The sequence below is a fragment of the Morchella sextelata genome (assembly GCF_020137385.1).
Source record: "Morchella sextelata strain SCLS chromosome Unknown scls_25, whole genome shotgun sequence".
Lineage (NCBI taxonomy): Eukaryota > Fungi > Ascomycota > Pezizomycetes > Pezizales > Morchellaceae > Morchella > Morchella sextelata.
This window is the reverse complement of record NW_025408640.1, coordinates 961,735-977,691: the sequence shown is the minus strand read 5'-3', so window position 1 is coordinate 977,691 and position 15,957 is coordinate 961,735. Positions and strand designations below refer to the sequence as shown.

Genomic DNA, 15,957 nt, shown 5'->3' with positions numbered 1-15,957 from the left:
GGATAGACTGGACCGACTATTTATAGAGAATATTGATTCTAGGCTAGAACAACCATTTAGTGGACCAGTCTGGACCATATAACTCGCATACCATATCAACCTCTCAAGTTTAGTCTAATACTTAGATGTCTAGGATTAGTTGTAAAGAAGGGGTGGGGCAATTATCAATTCTCAGCGAGGCGAGATCATTCAGCTTCCAGCGCATCTCAGAGGAGACAGGTTTTAGTATTGGTTGAGCACGTACGAGCAGATTCCCTCGAACAGTAAGTCTCCAGTTGAGCCGCATAACAAGCTCAAGCCAGTGGTCAATGATCGAAAACCTGGATAAACTTCCCCCAAGTGTTATGGATGCGGTCATGTCAAGTCAGAAATAGATCTATCTATATGGAATTCATATTTTGGATCAATTATGAGGATATATTCTTGCTTTGATTAATCAAACTACTGCTTTGTGTATTATATATGTAGTGTTCGATATAGTTCATTTATATTACCAACGCCATACATATGTTCAGGTTAATTTTCTGTCATACTATAATTATATGTAGCAGGGCTAAGAATTTTAGTATTAGATCAATTTTAGTAGCCAACTTACTACCTCCAGAAAATCACCTAGATGATAGATATTTATCAATGGTCTCCAGTCTCTCAAGGGGGCGAGTAGCGAGTATTCCACAGGGTACGAAGAGGGTAGTGGAGGTCGGTATGGGAACTCGCAGTAGGGGTTCTGAGGGACTCTAGCGTCGGTAAGGGTCAACGGGACAAGGGGCAGCGAAGTGGTGGTCTTCTTGAGTAAAGATGAGGAAGATAATATTGTATACTAATAGAGAGCGTAGGTACAGAAGACATTGCGTAAAGAAAGAAAGGAAAGAAAAAGAACAAGAAATAAAAACGAACCCCCCTAATATTCCCAAAGAAATCCCACCGATGACAAATCCAAGTGACTTATACATTGACAACCAACAGAACCCGATAGAACCCAATAGAACCCTTCTGACTAATCCAACTCCTCGTAACCCAGTGTATTGACTAATTGATCCATGAAACAGTCAATCTGCATGGATGATCGCTGAGTGAACAAAATCAATTGATTCTGAACTCTATCGAAATAACCAAGGTCCGGCCATATATACCATTGATTTAGGATCATATGTGTCTAATTTCATCCCCTCCTTCAGGGCTTAAAGTTACATGTTGAGATATCTCATTGATTTGCTGGCCATGATCTTTAGAGAAACTTGATTATATTACATGTTCTCAAGGGGGCGAGTAGCGAGTATTCCGCAGGGTACGAAGAGTACAATAGGAGAAGGTATGAGAACTCGCAATAGGGGTACTACGGGACTCTAGCGTTGGTAAGGTTCGACGGGATACGAGGGAAGCGAGGCGGTGGTCTTCTTAAAGGAAGAAGAGGACGGTAATATTATATAGCAATAAACAGCGTAGATACAGAAGACGTTGCGTAAAGAAAGAAGAAGAAAAAGAACGAAAAGTACAAACAACCCCCCTTAATATACTCAAGGAAATCCCAGCGATGACAAATCCAACATGACTCATACATTAACAATCAACAGAACCCGATAGAACCCAATAGAACCTTTCTGACTAATCCAACTCTTCGTAACCCCGTACCTCCACTAGTCGATCCATGAAAGTAGCCCCTCCCTTCAAGCGCGAGCTCCTGCGAGCCTTAACCTTAATCTTGCCTTCCAACGGTCCAGGTTTGTCGGGGTAATGTGCGTGGAAGATATCGACGGCGGTGGTATTATCGTGGTATGCGGCGGGTTCCCAGGTAGGGTCGGTATAGCCTGTCCATTTAACAAAATATTGCAGGCCACCATTCCGTGTTTCTCGCGAGTCCAAGATTTCCTCAACTGCATACTCTTCCTCCTGCTCGACGATAACAGGTGGGGGTGGTGGTTGAATTTGCCCCGGTACAGGATCGTTGGCAGCGGGGTGTAGCAATGATACATGGAAGACGGGGTGCATCTTCATTCTCCTAGGCAGGTCGACTCGATATGCATATGGCGATATAATTTCTTTAACGGGGAACGGTCCCAGCTTCTTCCAGTCTAGCTTCCGGGAGTTGCGCGTGGTTTGGATGTTTTTTGCTGAAACAAACACCATATCGCCGATATCGTACCGTGGAGCCGGCGTTCGTTTGGTGTTGATGGCTTGCTCTTGTTGGTCTTGCGCCGTGCGGATGTTGGAACGTAGGTACTCATGGAGTTCTTTCATCTTCGAGGCGAAGTCTTTGGCATTGAGACTCGGTGGGGTCCTGTCACGCGATTTAATCGTCACTGTGAACCGGGGGTGGAATCCATAGTTTGCGAAGAATGGTGTAGCTTTAGTGGATGCGGAGACCTGATTGTTGGCGGAGAATTCTGCCATAGGAAGCCATTTTACCCAATCGTCCTGTTGATAAGAAACATACCCACGTAGATATTGCTCCTGTAACGGCAATTAGGTATTTCTGGCTAGGTGATAAACTGGAACGAGGGAAGGAGGTATTGTGTAGTGGAATTAGGATTTGTAATGGGGATTTCTATTATGTTCTTTTGGTTTCTGTTACGCGAAGGTATTAGTCATCATTGGATTATGGATGGATATATAAGGGGGTGTTGTCTTGTGTTTTTGTCTGTTTTCCTTCTTCTCTTCTTTCCTTACGCAACCTCTGTATTCTACCCGCTCGCCTCTGGCTCGCGGTAGGATTTCTTCCCCCCGAGATGGAGTTATACTGATTCTCGAATTGCTTCGGTCCCTGAACTTCCCTCGCTCGACACCCCCCATTCTTTGCTCGTTCGGTGCCCTCACGGGATGCGTCCACCGTTCACCCCTCGCCAACCCAGCGGCTACTCTCGAAAGCCGCCTTCGCCCCTCCTTACTTTCACTCATCGCACGAGTGATCCCACACGTCGGGTACGCACACTGTCAGTAATCTCCAGTCAGCGAGAACCTACTGCCAAAGCGCTCGACAGCCCGCGAAGTTAGCGACCTCTCGGTCGCGAAACTATCGTCAAATTTTTTACCCGAGGTCCCGTGACCTTACCCCTCTTTATCGGCCTTAACCAGGCCACCCACTTTTACCCGAGGCGGCCCGCTCCCCTCACCCCAACCCAACCGGTCTCCGAGACCACCCTCAATACAACACGGTCGGCACTTTCGATTGCGACCCCCATACATACTGAGCCTTCGGCTCAACCCTTTTTGCATGTCCCCTCCAGAGGACACCACTTCAAACACGACTCGGGCACAGTCTTTAGCCGTTGCTCCAGGGACCGACGACCCCACCCACTCCTTACTTGACCAACCGGTCACCACTCCTCAATTCCTCGCTGCCTGACAACCAGAAGCCCGAGGACCCACACTCGACCCACCCCCCCTCGCTTTCACACCTGACGCTGTTGCGGTTGGCCTCTCCTGCCTTCGTGCGCGTGGTTTCCCAGTCCTGTTAAGGTTCGTCCACAGATATGACACCGGGAACGTTGGTAATGATATCGTTTCGATTGAACACTACGTTTAGGTTTGTGCTCGCTAATGCAGTTGACGGAGAAGTTTGGGGTTCTTACTTTTACTACGAGGAGGTTTCTTTGTTGTCGCTTAGATTCTGCTTACCTGTACCACTTGTTATTCGCGCCCTCTTCGTGCGCTGTTTTTTGTTTTATTATGTACGCAGTTCTTGTAGCTGCGGTAGTTAGTTTTTGTACTTCGTTTTTGCTTTCGGGTTAGTCGGTGGAGGTTGTAGTCGGGTAGTTAGGTGTGCGATAAGCTTCGGCTTCTATGCAATATAAGATTCTCTCTCTCTCTCTGTATTCTACTTGCTCGCTAAGGCTCGCAAATACTCCCTGACAATTAACCTCGCTTCAAAAACACTTTTATTTTACTCCCCTCGGTTTACCCTGGTATACCATACCAGGTTGAGCCACTTCGCCCCCTATCGTACGGTCGCGTTTGTTGTTCCTAGCGAAAGAAACACCACGAAAACTGGCTTCTAGCGAAGAATTCTCCAGCCTTGACCTCCCGAAAGGAAGGAAAAGAAACCTTTCCGAAACGTCACTCTACGCCGCCAGGAGAACTGGACATTCAATCATGTCGCAGCAAGCTTCGCTCCAGTCCTTCTTCACCCAGTCTTCCCAGCAAGGGACAGCCCCCTCGCAGATCAGGAACACTCAGGTTCCCGACCCAACCCCATCCGGAGCTCAAGAACAGGAATTCTCCTCGACCTTTGCAACAGAATCCGACTACAACGACCCCTACCAACCAAGAATCGACTACCTCTACCCGAGCATTGTCCCCCAGGATACTCACACCCAGACGGACCTGAACTATATTACCTGGGCCATCAGACATGCCACCAGCCGAATCTGCCCACCCACCGACAGGATTGAAATCCTCGAAGAGCAAACGACCACACTCCGGAGAACAGTGGATACACTGAGGCACCAAATCGAGGCGCAGACAACTATGATCACCAGTATGCACTCGGCGATCCACCTTCTCCTCAACAAACAACCACAACCGCAGCAACCGCAACAACCACAACAAAACCAACAACAGCAACAACAGCAACAACAGCGAAAACAACAACCGCAGGGACAGAGAATGCCCCCTCCAGCGGTCCCTCAAACAATTCCCCAAGCAGCGCCTCAGGCAGCCCCTCAGGCCCCCCCACCCGCACCCCCCCAACAAGCCCCACCCCGTGGATGGAAAGCAGGCACCTGGGCCGCCGTGGCCTCGGCACCCGGTCCTGCTCAAGGAAGTTTCCAGGTTGTTGAGAGAAGAAAGAAGTCCGCAAAGCCAAAAGCGGACCCCCTCTTCAAGCCAGAATATACCAAAATCAACAGAGAAATCATTGTTGAAACCACTGCTCCATCCGACGTCAACCCCTCCGAGATCAGGACCCTAGTCAATGCAAGAATTCAGGACGAATCCTGCCACTTCATCTCAGCAAGGAGAACACCCAAGGATAATTTTATCCTGGAAACTAAGTTTGTCACCCCAGCAACAAAGGCAATGGAATACGCCAAAGAAATTGAGGAGGCTCTCCTCACCCTACAAGTACCAGTCGCCATCATCCGGGCAAACTCCAAATGGTCAAAGTTCCTCATTCACGGAATCCCCACAACGGTCGGAGAAGGCGCCGAGGCAGGACAACTGGTAGCATCCGAAATTAGAAGCAACTATGGAGAGAACTTCCAACTTGCCCAGATTCCCCGCTGGATCTCCAGAGCAGAGACACGAATGGAGAAAACCCACTCATCAATGGTCATCGCGCTCCCAGGACAAGTTACAATGGAAACATTAGGAGTTAAGTTCCTATCCCTCTTTAACCGAAGCTGCCACATCGAGGCCTTCCTCCCAACCTTCCCAGACACCCAGTGCGCGAAGTGCCTCGAATACGGTCACCGCCAGGAGAAATGCAAAAACAATGGGAGATGCGGTCACTGTGCCGGAGATCACCTCACCAGCTTCCACCCATGCAATCAATGCCAGGGAGGATATAGATACACCCACACCCCAATCAGATGTCTGAACTGTAAAGGAATCCATAAGGCCTCCGACCCAGCATGCCCCGAGAGAGTCAAACGCCGATTCCTCAACAAAGGAAAGGAAAACGCCCCACCCGCTCAAGACCCACCGTCCGCACCCATTCAAGAGTTGCTTCCGATAGTTCAAGTACCAGCCACCGCCCCAGTCGGAGCCACACCCGTTCCCGAAGACGACCAACCCATGACAAATAATGCTTAGGCCTCGAACCACCGCGCTCGCACACCAACTCAATTGTGCACGGAGCGAACTTATTACCAAGGCGGCGGTAGAAGAAGCGGAAACAGACTCTAGTATTTATTTCCTATTACTACAAGAACCATGGACCTCAGCAGAGGGATACCCAGCAGAATCAAATCTCTTTTATATTTTTACGGCCAGCAACACCAATACAAAATGTGCAACATACGTCCGCAAACATGCCAATCTCAAACCAAAACACCACTACACACACGATAATTTTATAGTATCGATCACGGTAGAAATCCAAACCAAAAAAACCCAAATCCTAAACATATACTCCCCAGGCCGAAGTGGCCCCTTCGCTCAAATAGCAAGTACAATCCAAACCCTTGATAACTGTCTAGTAATGGGAGACTTCAACTGCCACCATCAGATGTGGTACGGAGTAAATTCACATGAATACAGAAACAACATTCGAGCAGACCGCGTCAATGGCGCACGGTTAAAACGATGGATAACCCGACAGAAACTGACCCTCCTGAACGAGCCAGGCGTCTTTACGCATTTCCCCAGAGACAGAGGGAAAAGGCCCACAACCATCGACCTTGCATTTGTAAAAGGCCCAACACTCGACCACAACCTACGATGGAGTACTGAACCCTACGGAGCGGGCTCAGACCACGGGAGAACCTCCTTCCACTTACACCTGGAAAAACCACCTTTTGTACCAAGACGAATGTGGCGATAAACAGACTGGAAGCTATTGGAGAACCACATGTCAAACATCTCCATCTCTGCAGAGGCATGGGAAACCAAGGAACACACGGAACAAACTGTCGATTTCTTCCTAGAACTGGTCAGGTCAACAGTCAGCATAGTAACACCACTCTCGAAGGAGGGGGTAAGAGCCAACTCCTGGTGGTCAGATGAGATGAAACAGATGAAGGCAAGGGTAAACGCAGCAGAAAGGAAGGCGAGAAATACAAGGAAATCCAATCACGTGGAGGAACACCGGAAGGCTTGCAGAGAATGGACAGTCAGGATCCGGAAAGCAAAAGCGGACCAGCGGGAAAAGACGATGAACGAGGCGAAAGGTAGTGAAGTCTGGAGAATCCTAAGCGCAGGAAAGAGACGAGACACAATCATACCAACCATACAAGGTGAAGAAACGTTTGCGGGGAAGTGTCAAGCTCTAAGAGCTCAACTTTTCCCCTCGAAACGGACGTCCCCCGACCATCCCCCCTTGAACATTAGACCCCCCTCTTTTGACCTTAGCAACACCTTCGACATAGTCACCCCCGAAGAACTTAACAAAGCAATCGACTCCTGCCCAGCGCACTCGGCGACCGGCCCGGATGGCATCCCTTATACCTTTATTAAAGCTATAGTCAAAGCAAACACAACTCTAATCCAAGACATGTTCTCCGCTATGCTCCGGCACGGTGTACATCCAGCGGAATGGAAAATAGCTAAGTGTATCCCGATCCCGAAACCCGGTAAAGCAAATTATCATGAAGCAAAAGCCTACCGGCCCATTTCCCTTCTACAATGTTTCAGCAAAATCCTGGAGAAGATAGTGGCCCAGAGACTCTGCACCGCCGGAGAAATCCTAGGCACACTCTCAGCAAACCAATTCGGAGGAAGACCAACCATCTCGGCAATCGATGCCCTCCTGAGAACCTTGACACCAATACAACAAAACCTACTACTAAAAAACAGCACCGGAATCGCCCGGCGGGACAGACCAGCGATCCTAACCAACGACATCCAAGGAGCATTCAATTGTGTCGATCACCTACTCCTCGTGGAAATCATGCACCAACAAAAATTCCCCACCTATCTGACAGAATGGTGCAAGGAATTCAACACCGGGAGAAAACTACAGTTCCAATTCAACCATGAGCTAGAGGAACCACAGCCCTATGATTCTGGAGTGCCGCAAGGTAGCCCCATGTCTCCGGTACTATTCATGATCTATACCGGAGTAATTCTGGACCCAACTAGCAGCCCAAAAGAGATGGACACAACTTACATCGATGACGATGCGCTGGTGCAAATATCCAAAACACCAGGCTTTACAATCAAGAGAATGGAGGAACGAATGAGAGAAAGACTAATTAAAGCTGAGCCACTCCAAATCAAATACGACCCGGATAAATCCGATCTGATCTTCTTCCGGCCCACTACATCATCCACACAACAACCACGACTTCCAGTCAAAGTTAACAACATCGATATATACCCCAAGGAGAGGCTGAAATACGTAGGAGTCTGGATAGATTCAACCCTCTCCTTCCGGCCCCATATCGAAGCAGCAATCGCAAAAGGCCTAAAAGCCCTCCACCAAATCCGAAACACCGCCCGCCTGCCAGGGATAACAGTCAAGACAGTTCATCACCTAATAACACAGGGTTTCCTTCCAAGCCTGCTCTACGGATCTGAGGCCTGGTGGACTGGCGCAGACCACATCATTAGATCACTAGAACCACTATACAACGAAGCTGCCCGGATCATCACGGGCCTACCTCGATGGACCAAGAGAGCTAAACTCCTCCGAGAAGCAGGACTACCCCCCCTAGAATACCTCCTAACATATCGCTCAAGAAAGTACGGAACCAGAATACTCTGCACCGAGGCAACCCACCCCAACAATGAATCCCTAATTGAGCTCCTCCCATACAGAGAAGCAAACATCAAAGGGACAGGTCTACACCGAATCGCTTCCCTCCTACTCCCATATCAAACCCCCGGAAATGCGAGAGATAAGTGGAACCAAAACAAACTACTACGCGACCACCTGTTGGAAGAATGGAATACACAACCAATACCGGACTACCATCACCGGGGGGAGTTCCGCCCCCCGTCCAAGATTGCGAAACTCACCCTAACGGAGGCGAAAAAAGTTTTTCGAATCCGGTGCCAAACTACCCGAATCGATAAACACGCGGTATATACAGACCCCGAACCATGCCAGTGTGGTATGGAAAACTCAGCGAAACACATACTTATGGAATGCCCAGCGTGGGCTCGAATCCGCGCCCCTCTGATAGAAAAGATCCCTGGAGCGATGACCTGGGAAAACTGGATGTTTACAAACTTGAAAACGGACCTTATCTTACAATTTGCAAAAAACTCTCAACTCTCGAAGTGGTACGAGTCGGCGGAAGCGGAGGTGGACCTAGAAGAGGGGATGGAAGGAAATGATTAGGGACGGGATTAGGAAAGGGCGGTTTCCTTTTACCTTTTTAACTTTGGTTTTACTTTGTTTTGATGGATCCAACGCCCGAGTTCGCTGAGATATGTTATTTCTCCTTGTCGTTGGGTTGTTTCTGGTTGAGTGTCGTTCTGGAATTTCCTTATTCTTGTTGATGTTCGTTCGTGTTCGCTTTTGTTCTTGTTTGTTTGTTCGCGTTTGTTGTTTTCTTTCCTTTCGTTCTTTTATTTGGTTCGCGTTTTAGGCGGTCGGGTCGGCGTGCAATAAGTCTTGTACTTCAAAGCAATATAAGTTTCTTCTTCTTCTTCTGTATTTATTCCACGAATACTATTCTTTGTTCGCACTACGTCATAGGGCTTCAACCGGTTTATCATACCAGGTAGAGCCACCTCATAGTCCATAGTCAAAGTATACTTTTACGTCTACGTCCACGTCTTCGTCACTACTTCGGTTGTATTCCTTGGCATCACAGTCTATCATCTACGGTCCCCGTGATAGCTCCATCACAGCATTCAGCCTTTCGGTTTGGCCGTCAGTCTCCGGGTGGAAGGCGGTAGATATCCTTGCTTCGATGTCGAGGTGTTTACAAAGAGCCTTCCAAAACTTGGCTGTAAATTGCGTACCGCGGTCGGAGGTGACGTGTGTGGGTAGCCCGTGGAGCTTCCAAATGTTTCGCAGGTATAGTTGGGCGACGTCTTCGGAGTTGACAGTTGTATTACAGGGCAGGAGATGTCGCATCTTCGTTAACCGGTCAACAACTACCATAATTGCATCGTACCCTTCACTCTCCGGTAGGCCGGTAACGAAGTCCATTGATACCTCCTGCCATGGTTGTGCGGGAATCGGTAAAGGTCGAAGTACACCGAGTTTCCCAGGGGTATTGGGCTTGCTTCGTTGACAGGTGTGGCAGTTCCGAACGTAGCGGGCAATATAATTCCGCATAAGGGGGGAGTAGTAGTCTCAGCTGACGAGTTCGAATGTTTTTTCGCGTCCTGGGTGTCCAGCAGAAGCAGCGTCATGGTAAAGTTGGAGGATTCGGAGCTTGAGAGGGTCGTAATCGGGGACATATATGCTGCCTCGGTAAAGCAATCGGCCTTCAACCTCGATGCATTCGGCGAGTGATATGTCCTTTGATTGTCGTTCACCTTTATTCCGCATATCCAGTATCTTTTGTGGAAACGGGTCAGCGCTAAATCCTTCATCGAATAGTCTATGCAGTGAGGCGTTCTTTTCAGCGGGCTCGTTTGAGAAAGAACCCGCCAACAAACTTAGCTCTGCGTCAAAGTTCTCCTTCTTTAATACCACTTGACTCTAATGCAATTGTCTTTCATCCCCCTCTCCAGGGAGATCTCCTGATCTTCTTGTCAACGCATCCGGTTTCCCTCCTTGTTTCCCTGGTCGGTACTTAATGACAAAATTAAACCGTGACAGGTATTCTGCCCACCGTGCTTGTCTCCGGTTGAGTTGTTTGGTACTCATAAAGTATTCGAGATTCTTATGATCGGATATGACGGCGATTGGGTGTGCAGCTCCTTCAATCTCCGGTCGCCATTCCTCAAAAGACCGAATAATTGCCAGTAGTTCCTTGTCATAGATCTCGTAGTTGCATTCGGCGGGGGAGTGCTTTTTTGAGAAGTATGCGACAGGTGGAAGGGTACCCTTGTCATCGTATTGGGAGAGTACACCGGCAGAGACATAGTCAGATGCGTCGGTTTCCACAGTAATTTCTTTCTCAGGGTCAAAATGGGTAAGAATAGGAGCCATGGTGAAGGCTTCTTTCAGGGCGTTAAAGGCGGTTTGAGCTTCGGGTGTCCATCCAAATGATATGTCCTTGCACGTCAGCCTAGTAAGGGGAGAAGCCCGTTCCGAAAATCCACGTATAAATCGGCGGTAAAAGTTAGCAAAACCTAGAAATGCCTGCACATCCTTAACTGTTTTGGGGACGGTCCAATTCTTCACTGCCTCCACTTTTCTTGGATCCATTTTAATACCATTGGGTTCGATAATAAGGCCGAGATAGGTGGTGCTTTGTGTATGAAATTCGCATTTCTCCGGTTTCAAAAGTATTCCATTTCTTTGTAGGGCTTCCAGGACCTTTTCAACGTGTATTTGATGTTCCTCGAAGGTGTTGCTGTAAATAAGAATATCGTCGAGGTACGCTGTACAGAACATATCAAGGTAGTCACGGACGCAATCATTGATGAAATGTTGAAAGGTGGCTGGTGCGTTGGTAAGGCCAAAGGGCATCACCGTATATTCAAAGTACCCGTAACGCGTTCGGAAGGCTGTTTTCCATTCTTCACCCTCAGCCATTCGGATCTGATTATACCCTTGGTCAAGGTCAAGTTTGGTGTACCACTTGGCTTTAGAAAGGCGGTCGAGAGTTTCCCGAATGAGTGGCAGCGGGTAGCGGTTTTTGACAGTGAGTTCGTTGAGGCCCCGATAATCGACACAGAGGCGGAGTGTTCCATCGGCCTTTTTAACAAATAGTACAGGCGCACCGGCAGGCGAAGAACTGGCCTGAATGAAGCCTTTCTGGAGGTTGTCCTGTATGTATCGTTTAAGCACAATGAGTTCCTCACGGGACATACCATAAAGTGGCCCAAAAGGGGGCTCTTTCCCTTCCTTAAGCGGTATCTTATGATCGTAGGGGCGGCGAGGTGGCATCTCATTAGCGAATTTCTCGTCCATCATCTCATGAAACCTCTTATACTGGGCTGGGACTCGGGTTCTCCAGTCTTCCTTAGGGGCCTCGACCATTGTTTGATCTATCTCCTCAATAGTTGTACTAAAGATTTGGAGTTTGTCCCTTCGAGCAAAGCGACAAAGAGCAGCTGAACTGACGAGGTGGAAACGGGGCGGTGGTGCAACCCCCTTAATGGGGACGGGTATCGCGGAAGAGTTGCACTTGCGTTTGCAGTATTCGGAGTCGAACAGTATACTGTTGTTCTTAAACCGTAATGTGACATCGTGCAATTGGAGCCAGGGGATTCCGAGGACGAGTGGGTATGAGCCGAGTTTGGTAATGAAGAAGGGAATAGTTTCATGGTGGGAGTCTATTGATAGCGGTAGGTAGCAGAGGTGGGTAATTTGTCCGGAAGATATGGGCCGTCCGTCAATGACTTCAAGAGTGCGGGGTGATTTAAGGGGGAGAAATGGGAAGTTGTTATGGCGCGCGAATGTTTCATCAATGAATGCGAATCCGGAGCAACCGGTATCAATCAATGCGTGAGTTTGAATGGATATTTTATTGTTTATAATTTTACAAGAAGCAACAAAATGATCTCTATCCAATTTATCCTCCACAGACGATACCGAGAAGGCAGAGATGGAAAACGCAGACAAAGGAGAAACATTGGAAGGTCCCGGGCAGAGGCCATTGATCAAGCCCGGGACTACTGAAAACCCGACTCAGAGGAGGCAGGGCTAGCGGCCGGTGGAACAGCGGGGTCGGCGGCCGTATGACTGGGTGCGAGAAGGGCGCCCCTCATAATCGGTTGGTTACCACGCGGGCGATTGGCAGAGGGGCAGTTGGCAAAGACATGACCGGGGTTAGCGCAGTGCATACAGAGATTGTTGTCCCTTCCCCATTGTTTTTCGGCGGCAGAGGTTTTGCGTTGTCCATTGATAAAAGTGTATCGTTGTTCGATGGCAGGGCGTTGCGTAGGACGGCTTTGGAGAGCGGAGAGGTCCATTGGGGCGAGGCCTCCGGCGGTGTGAGATGGGTGTGCGACAGCGGCGGGGGCGGTGAATTGTCCCATCGTATTCCGGATGGCCCGTTGTTCAGCTTTGCGGCCCCGAACCTGGTTATCAATTGTCATCAACATGGTGGCATAGGCCTCGACGGTGTTAGGCCTGTCTGTCCGGTATGTCATGGCGTCCTTCAGGTCTTCCGACAGTCCTTCGGCTAGGGCATCGATCTTGGCTCCTTCGTTGTAGTCCAGGTATGCCGCGATACGGAGGAACTGCGAGTAATAGGTAGCGAAGTCCCATTTGCCTTGCTTCAGGGCAACGAGTTGGCGACGGGCTGTACCCCGGGGGTCTGGGTCTCCAAACGAGGCTTCCAGGTGGGCAACAAAGGCAGTGACGGAGGAGAAGGGGGCGGCAGGGTTAGCGTTAACGAGTGGAACGACCTGGTCAAGGGCCCTTCCTTCCAAGCGACTGACGGCATAAATAACCTTTGCTGCCTCGTTTCGGAACTGATCATGGTTGTCTTCAAGTTTCATTCGAAGTTGGGTGGTGAATCCGGGGAGCTTGGTGCGGGTGCCATCAAACTTTTCAGGGTCTGGAAACTTTTCGGACCTAAAGGCGAGGACAGGAGCAGGTGGGGGAGCAGCGGCAACGGGGACAGCGACGGTAGGGGCGGGCGCAGTGCGGGCGACATTGAGGTCGAGGTTGAGCCGGTTTATCTGCTCCTCGAGGTTGTCAATGGTTTCATTAGCGGCGGTGAGTTGTGCATGGAGGGTGTCCCTTTGGAGGCGGACGCGCTGGACGAGGGTGGCGATGTTGTCGAATAATTCAGTAGAGTCGGCCTCATACATCTGTCTGAATGCTTCTACATCGTTGGGTTTGGCCCATACAGGTGGGTCGGGGGTGGACATGTCGTACGGTGCGGATGACGACGCAACGTAATCTCAAGGGGGCGAGTAGCGAGTATTCCGCAGGGTACGAAGAGTACAATAGGAGAAGGTATGAGAACTCGGAATAGGGGTACTACGGGACTCTAGCGTTGGTAAGGTTCGACGGGATACGAGGGAAGCGAGGCGGTGGTCTTCTTAAAGGAAGAAGAGGACGGTAATATTATATAGCAATAAACAGCGTAGATACAGAAGACGTTGCGTAAAGAAAGAAGAAGAAAAAGAACGAAAAGTACAAACAACCCCCCTTAATATACTCAAGAAAATCCCAGCGATGACAAATCCAACATGACTCATACATTAACAATCAATAGAACCCGATAGAACCCAATATAACCTTTCTGACTAATCCAACTCTTCGTAACCACGTACCTCCACTAGTCAATCCATGAAACATGTAGTCCGTCATCCTCTAATTATCTCTATGTATATATGTACATGTGTTACCCGGTTACTTTCAATAAGTCATAATTTACATTCGAGGCTTCTTATAGCTCGTTATATATAAATCTTAACTCATGCCATCAAATTATTCACCATACAGCCGTTCTTCTGCCTCTAGCTGTTTTTACCTAAATGTTTTTCTTGGCAAATAGGGTGGCTAGCGCCCACGAGACCTCTTAACTTATTAGCCGCGAAGGAATGTATGATATTGACTTACTCATACTGGATATGCGATCAAGGGTAGCACACGTCTGATATACCACATACCAGGCAGAGAAACTCCCACAACTATAAACTGGTATTTTTAAGCATTACTAATATCTGTAATCTATCGCGCAAATGCCGGGCACCAATCCGGATATATCCCATTGTACAGCTCGAGCTCAAAAATCACGGGACAAGCTTCATGGAAACGGCCCCGAACTAGGACTACAACACCACAAACCCACATAGAACTCTATCAAATGAAGCTATTAAGAAGCGGCCTTTTGTAATTACATTATCTAGTATATAGTAATGAAATCTGTTATGTCTAATACTTTATATACCACCCTCTTGCCCAGATTACAGCTTCAATCCTTCTTGGCATCCCTTCTACCAAGGCCTCAAACAATCTCTCAGGTATTAACTTCCAACAGTGAATTAAAGCATCTTCCATTAGAGGTCTTAGAACCTCTGGGCCTCGGATATCATCTGCTAGATGTTAGTAGTATTTGTGATAGAGTGTCTTTAGCTGTACCCATACATGCTCGATAGGGTTGAGATCTGGTGAGTATGGGGGCCAGCTTTCTAGAATTTCAACATTTTTCTCCAACAACCAGTCCTTAGTAATTCCGGCCGTATGAACTCTAGCATTATCTTGCATTAAGATTGGATCTATACCTCTTTCCCGCAGTTCCTGTACAAAATCTAATAGGTAGAAGTCCAATGTTCTGATATAGATTTCTGCCGTCACACTCTCCCCCATATCCACCCTCATACCTCCACACGTGCCTTTGAGACCACCAGCAAAACACCCCCATATCATCTTTTTCACTGTTCCAGACTTTGCCACCCCCTTGACACATTCCCGTAGCCATCTTTCATTTGCACTTCGGAACACCCACTCAACTAACGGATTTGACTGTCTCTCAACACCGCATTCGTCGCTCCAAATTACGAGTCGCCAATGCGCGACCGTCCAATCTCGATGGCGAATACACCATAGCATTCATACCCGAGCCTGTAATGGTGTTAAGAGGGGTCTTTGGCTTTAATATACTTGTGAATTCCGAATTTGTTGAGTCTCCGCTTGATGGTGCTAACCGAGATATTGAGGCCAAACTGTTGACGAAACTCCTTATAAGAGAGACTGCGATCTCAGCCTGGTAGATAGATAAAGACGTCTATCATCATGATCAGTAGTCTTCCTGGACCTCCCTTCACGTTGGGGTTGGACACTGCCGATGGAGTTGAACCTAGTCCAGGTGTTGTGAACAGTGCTTTTTGGAACACCAAAAACTTCGGAAATATGTCGGACTGTGACACCACACTGTCTGACGCCAATGATCATCCAACGGGTAGCCTCCGACAGTTCTCGCCTACTTGCATTGAGCTGTTTGGAGGAAGAATTGTGGGGAGGTGCCATGGTTGATGAATCACTGATGCCACGGTTGATGAGGAGCGGATGCGTTGTCCCATAATTTCTGAATAAGAACTATACAAACATGTTCTCCTTGAGTCGGGAACTAAGGGTAGGTAGCAAGTATTCAAATATCAGCTTCAAGTGCGATCAGGAATGATTGGCAATCAGTTTACATTCCTCTCAAATTGGGTGGAACGTTACACAGTTATCTTACATGCATTCCTGGTATAGTCTGGATCATTTCCACTCTGACAGTTGAATATGCCGTATGTGCTTGAACCAATCATGATCATACACAAAACTTTCTA

At 48.4% G+C, this 15,957-nt stretch overlaps 5 protein-coding genes across 5 annotated transcripts; 1 reads left to right on the top strand and 4 right to left on the bottom strand.

Annotated features, from left to right (window-relative positions):
* Positions 1-1,605: 1,605 nt before the first annotated feature.
* Positions 1,606-2,391, bottom strand: H6S33_008192 (uncharacterized protein; the record flags this gene model as incomplete). The annotated part of the gene is made up of 1 exon (XM_044839551.1): positions 1,606-2,391. The coding sequence occupies one exon, from the start codon at positions 2,389-2,391 to the stop codon at positions 1,606-1,608; it is 786 nt and encodes a 261-aa protein (XP_044688383.1).
* Positions 2,392-6,505: 4,114 nt separating this feature from the next.
* On the top strand, positions 6,506-8,938 carry H6S33_008191 (uncharacterized protein; the record flags this gene model as incomplete). The annotated part of the gene is made up of 1 exon (XM_044839550.1): positions 6,506-8,938. One exon carries the CDS (start codon positions 6,506-6,508, stop codon positions 8,936-8,938), a length of 2,433 nt encoding a protein of 810 aa, XP_044688382.1.
* Positions 8,939-9,424: 486 nt separating this feature from the next.
* H6S33_008190 (uncharacterized protein) lies at positions 9,425-10,255 on the bottom strand (the record flags this gene model as incomplete). The annotated part of the gene is made up of 2 exons (XM_044839549.1): positions 9,425-9,829; positions 9,914-10,255. Coding segments are annotated over 2 exons (747 nt in total), but the record flags the coding sequence as incomplete, so codon positions are not given.
* Positions 10,256-10,357: 102 nt separating this feature from the next.
* H6S33_008189 (uncharacterized protein) lies at positions 10,358-13,545 on the bottom strand (the record flags this gene model as incomplete). The annotated part of the gene is made up of 2 exons (XM_044839548.1): positions 10,358-12,339; positions 12,411-13,545. Coding segments are annotated over 2 exons (3,117 nt in total), but the record flags the coding sequence as incomplete, so codon positions are not given.
* A 1,146-nt stretch (positions 13,546-14,691) lies between these two features.
* On the bottom strand, positions 14,692-15,652 carry H6S33_008188 (uncharacterized protein; the record flags this gene model as incomplete). Its single annotated transcript, XM_044839547.1, has 4 exons — positions 14,692-14,718; positions 14,771-15,135; positions 15,185-15,247; positions 15,409-15,652. The coding sequence occupies 4 exons, from the start codon at positions 15,650-15,652 to the stop codon at positions 14,692-14,694; spliced, it is 699 nt and encodes a 232-aa protein (XP_044688379.1).
* Between the last annotated feature and the right edge of the window lie 305 nt (positions 15,653-15,957).